The sequence below is a fragment of the Cucurbita moschata genome, unplaced genomic scaffold (assembly GCF_002738365.1).
Source record: "Cucurbita moschata cultivar Rifu unplaced genomic scaffold, Cmos_1.0 Cmo_Scf00016, whole genome shotgun sequence".
Classification (NCBI taxonomy): Eukaryota; Viridiplantae; Streptophyta; class Magnoliopsida; order Cucurbitales; family Cucurbitaceae; genus Cucurbita; species Cucurbita moschata.
In genome coordinates, this window is record NW_019268532.1 from 3,207,831 (window position 1) to 3,213,797 (window position 5,967).

The following is a 5,967-nucleotide window of genomic DNA, read 5'->3' on the forward strand; positions in this document are numbered from 1 at the left end:
AAAAAAAAAAAAAAAAAAAAAAAAAAAAAAAAAAAAAAAAAAAAAAAAAAAAAAAAGAGGTCTCTTGGGTTCTGAGATCCCACATTGGTTGTTGAGGGGAACGTAGAAAAGACAATATGTGCCAACAGTGGAGTTGGGTAGCTACAAATAGTATTAGAGTCAGACACTAGGCTGCAGAAACTTTTTCCTAGTGAATCGTTTTTGAAACTTTGAAGAAAGCTGAAAGAGAACAATATCTGTTAGCGGGCTTCAACTGTTTTTTATAAATAAATATTCCACGAGACGAAAAAATAAATAGAAAGACTTAAATCACATGTCAAATATGACATTTAGTGGCAAAAAGTTTATTGAGTCAATGAAGTAATATGTAGACCAATTCCGAATTTGATTAAATGGTTGTGTTTGAATATTTTTCAATTTTGATTTTTATTGATGGGGTTGCTTGTAAATAGGATTCACAGTCGAACTCAATTCTAATTTTAAGAATATTATAAAGATGGTGAATATTTGACGTTTGTAACATATGTTAGTAATGTGTTGTAACTTGTAAATGGTAAATGTTTGATGTTTGAGTTGTATGAAATTTAACAATTAATATTACATATATTTGGATAAGTAGGATCTTCTAAAATTATTTAAAAATAAAAAAATAAACAACCGACTCAACCCAATTCATCTAAAAATTTTTGGGTTAGGTTGGGTTGGATTATCGACCCTATTTGAATCATTCGATTTCAAAAGATCAAAAACTTGATCAGCTTAACTCAATCTATACTGTTTTCGTTGAGTTATCAACTTATATTGGTTCAACTGATTGATGGATTCCTAAAAATCCCTAAAATACAAAAACCAACCGTTAATTTTTAATTATTATGATATAATTATATTTATTTTAAATTTATTTAATTCTATAACTTTTTTTTTATTATCGATTCTTAAGTTTTTTAAAATATATATTACATTTAATAGTAAATCTTAACTTAATGTTTAAAATTAAATAAATAGATATTTTTTATATTAATATTTTATTTTTATTAAAAATAAAAAATTTGAGTAAATAATCTAATCATCCAAATGGACCAACTCAAAATATTTTCATGGGAGGGTCAATTAAGTTATAATATATATATATATATATATAGATCATAGTTTTTTTATTTATTAATCGCTTTTTTTTTCTAATTATTTAGAAAATGGACTACTTGTTTTAAATAAAAATTATTTGAGTCCTCCTTCAAACAAAATTGAAGAAGGGGCCATGCCCAAAACATAAATGGCCCATTTCTGGCCCAAAACTGTTAAAATCTTTTATATAATATATATATATATATTATAATATTTGCTCTAGCTCTTATTTAAATATAGTTTTGATTTATTTATATATTTCTTATTTATGTCAGACTTTCATTAGTTTTTGCCTCTTAGATCTTGAACCATATCTCATTGAATTTTTTTTATTTGACACAATTTGTAACGTCTCAAAAGACGTTGAATCTGAATGAACATGAACGAATTACATTTTCTAACAATTTGACCGTGAGTGATTTTAATTCAAAGATAGGTACTTTAAATCAATTGGGCATTATAATTGGCTAGTCGAGACAAATTTCATTTAAGCATTGAATTTATCGAACATAATACAAATACTAATGTATAAAAATTTATTAAAAAAATTGTAACAACTCCCACAAAGGGTTTTTAAATTTAATCATATAACATCATATATTACCTAATTTCATTTAAATTTGTAATATTTTAATAATATTCAACAAATATAATTTGATAGACCAAACCAAACCATAAAATGGTCAATTTATTTGGGCTAATAAATAAAAATAAATAAAAGAAAGGGGAAAAATCAAACCAAACCAAACCAAACCAAACGAGTGGTTTGCATATTACATATACGTCTTACTCTCACTTTTAATTATTTTTCATTTAATAATTATTTTAAATATTTTATTATTAAAAAAAAGCAATATTTTCCAGAAGATAATTACCACATTCTCCTTCAACTACCATTCATAATTTAATATAATGTATAAACAAATCTTTAAAATATCGTCATTTTCGTTAATTTCTTCGAGTATCGCCAACTTTGTTAATTTAATTAGAAGCAAAACGACGATAATGGAAAATGGTTAAATTACATCACATACCCTTCAAAGTAAATAAAAAATTGACGTGAAATGAATAGAGATGCATGTTTATCTCATGGAACCTTCTCTGAACGGGAGAGAGAATGAGGAGAAATATAAATAACATTCATTACGAGGAACTCGATCCATACCTGATCTATGTGGAAAATCTCTACTTCGAGATTTTTGTAAAAATAAAATTAAAATGAAAAAGACTTCTCCGTCCTTATTCAAGAATTAAGTATTATTACCATTTCTATTTTAAAAATAATATAAACTTTTGGCGCATGCTTGCCCACTTCATCATTGAACTGCACACTTTACACACCTCAGTCCAATTTTTACATTTTATGAGAATTATTTACCAAATTTTAATCCTTTAAAATCAAATTTAATATTAATAATTATAGGACGAAAATTGTAATTTAAGTTTCTTTATTTATTCGGGAAATTCAGTCTATGACGGTAAGCGATAGATGTCATGTCGGTCTCTACCGAGAGGGTAGGAAATCCCTACCGAAATAGAGAATCAAGAGAAAATGGAGAGATTTTCTCGTTAACTAAAATAAACCGAGGGACAAAAATTAGAATTCACGTCTCTATTCCTACCTAAATCCCCACTTCGCCTCACCCCGCTCATTGGTAATTTTAAAATTTAAATTTTTAGAAATATTATTCGACATTATATCATATTATTGTTCACTTTGAGCGTAAGCTCTCATGGCTTTGCTTTGAGCTTCCTCAAAAGGTCTCACACCAATGGAGAGAGTATTCTTTGTTTATAAACACATGATCATTCCCTAAATTAGCCGACGTGGGACTTTCATCGTCCAACACCTCCCCTTGAACAAACTGCTTTGGAGTCATTTGTTCGACATTTGAGGATTTACCAATCTATTGGTACGACTAAGTTTAAGGCATAACTCTGATACCATGTTAAATGAACACAACTCTCCACAAGGTATGATATTGTTTACTTTGAACATAATCTCTCGTGACATTGCTTTGGGCTTTCCCAAAATGCATCACGAGTATTATTTGATTATAAACCTATGATCATTCCTTAAATTAGCTGGAGACTTTATCATCGAAACTAATATTTAAAAAAATATATATATAAAAATAAAGGAAATTTTTTTCCTGATAGCTCTGTGCCGGAAACGCGCCGCCGTTGTCCCGGCGAACCGGCGGTCTTTTTCCGCAAGATAAGATATCGGCGTCAGATTTCTGTTTCAGCGTCTCCGTCTCGTTTTGTCGTGACGTAGCAGCCCCATTTTCCCAAAATACCAATATCTTTCCTTCTTTAATTCCCCCAAAATATAAAAATAAAAATAAAATAAAAATAATAACGTGCAATGCACGTGAGGATAATGGATATTAATTAATTAATTAATTGTATTTGAGGAAAAATAAAAATTAACGGCTTATGATTAATTAAATTTTTTAAAAGATTAAATTAATAAAATACCTCTAAATTTTATCTGTTTACAAAATTATTAATATTTTGTTTTAAGAATTATTTTGAAATAAAATTAAAAAAAACATTGTGGTGAGCGTTTCCTTCTTTCAAACGGCATCACTTTATCTTGTTCCTGGTTTGGTCTGAAACATTGTGTAGCTTATGCTTCTTGTTTGCTTTTTAGCGTGCTTTGTTCCTTCCCACTGTCTGAGAGACTCCTCTGCCACTCCCTTCCTCCATTTTCCTCTGCAATCTTCCAATAGCATCACTTTCCCCTGTTTCCCTTCAACCCCTTTCTTGGGTTATGGACACAAAACAGGGCTTCTTCTCCTCCCTTAAACACGAGGTTGTTAGGGGCCTTTCTCCCGGCAAATCCAGACCCAAATCCCCTCTTAGGAGTACCTCTCCGGCCGCCAGTTTGCGCCGCCGGAGGAAGGCTGCCCACCGTCTCTCCCGCCATGAACTCTTCTTTGGGAGATCCGGGAGCTTGAGGCCTGCCGAGGCATTGTCGCCGTTGAAGGAAGGTCCTGATGATACGGACGGCGAGGATCCCAAAATGGAAGGGAGATGGGCGCAATGGATGAAGGGCCAACTCTGTAGAGCTCCCTCTGTTTCTTGCTCTGCTTATAAACGCTCCGATCTACGGCTTTTGCTTGGGGTTTTAGGCGCCCCGCTTGCCCCTGTTCATGTTGCCTCCTCCGAGCCTCTCCCTCATCTCTGCATCAAAGACACCCCCATTGTCAGTCCTTCTCCTCTCTCTTCCGTTTCTTTTGTTCTTAATTTACGCAATTTCTTTATTTCATCTAACTTTTGGAGGATTTTGCTACTGATTCAATGCGTTGGGGAAAACCCAGTTTAGATTGATCCATTCCATATTCACTTGTGATCATGGATTGTTCAGAAATTTAGGATTGTATGCATGTTCGTAACATCTTCTTTGGGTGATTCTTTTGTGTTTTTTCTGGTTGAATGTTGATTCTTGGAGCTTATTGTATGTCTCAATGGCCTGGATTTCCTGAATAGTATGGTGTTGGATGGATTCATTTGCAGGAAACTTCATCTGCACAGTACATATTACAGCAGTACACTGCTGCCTCTGGAGGCCAAAAGCTTCAAAGCTCGATTCAAAATGCATATGCCATGGGAAAGGTACGAATGGTAGCTTCCGAGTTTGAAACTGCTAACCGAGTTATTAGGACTCGAAACTCCTCGAAAGATGCCGAGTCGGGAGGGTTTGTTTTATGGCAAATGAATCCAGACATGTGGTATGTAGAGCTTGCACTTGGTGGCAGCAAAGTTCATGCTGGTTGCAATGGGAGGCTTGTATGGAGGCACACACCATGGCTTGGTGCACATTGTGCTAAAGGGCCTGTTAGACCTTTGCGGCGTGCACTTCAGGTGAAGCCACAGAATGCTGTTTTTCGGTCTCTACAACGACACCGTTTTCGATCATTTTGCTTATGTATCTCCAATTTTCAGGGACTTGATCCTAAAACAACTGCAAGCATGTTTGCCAATGCAAGATGCACAGGGGAGAAGAAAATAAACAATGAGGATTGCTTCATCCTTAAGCTCTGTGCAGATCCCGCAACGTTGAAGGCCAGGAGCGAAGGGCCAGCCGAGATTATACGACATGTTTTATTTGGTTATTTCAGTCAGAAAACTGGTCTCCTAGTGCACTTGGAAGACTCTCACTTGACTCGCATACAAAACAACGGAGGCGACGCAGTTTACTGGGAGACCACAATCAATTCATTTCTCGACGACTACCGACCCGTTGAGGGGATTATGATCGCACATTCGGGACGTTCGGTAGTAACCCTCTTCAGATTTGGAGACACTGCTATGAGCCACACTAAGACCAGGATGGAAGAAGCTTGGACAATTGAAGAAGTAGCATTCAATGTCCCTGGTTTATCTGTGGATTGCTTCATTCCTCCAGCTGAACTAAAATTCGGTTCAGTGAGTGAAGCCTGTGAGCTTCCTCAGGATCAGATCATCGACAATGCTGTAGCAGCATGTCATGCTAAAGTTGCTGCTCTCGACAAGCTTGGCGACGGTACTGTAATCTGGAATACAGACTCGTAAGACGACGACGACGACGAGAAAGGGATGGACGGGTGATAGTAAATTATTGTACTGATAGCAAGCTAGGTGCGTAGAACTCCTTGAGATGATTAAATAGCTCATATAGGAACTGAGATCAATACCCTTTTATATTTGTAAATAGAGCATTGCCATTCATATAATTTTCCACTGTTTCTTTATAAACTGTCAATACTCATCCAAAGAATACTTGTGAAATTTAGTTCCCATTCTGCAAGGTCAGATCACTTTGTCTTGTAATCAAATCTCATGTTATTAGTATTA

General features: G+C 34.5%; 1 protein-coding gene across 1 annotated transcript; it reads left to right on the plus strand.

The window, feature by feature from the left end:
- Window positions 1-3,702: 3,702 nt before the first annotated feature.
- Window positions 3,703-5,967, plus strand: LOC111454133. The gene is made up of 3 exons (XM_023095465.1): window positions 3,703-4,336; window positions 4,648-4,995; window positions 5,077-5,967. Exons 1-3 carry the CDS (start codon window positions 3,902-3,904, stop codon window positions 5,683-5,685), a joined length of 1,392 nt encoding a protein of 463 aa, XP_022951233.1. The 5' UTR covers window positions 3,703-3,901; the 3' UTR covers window positions 5,686-5,967.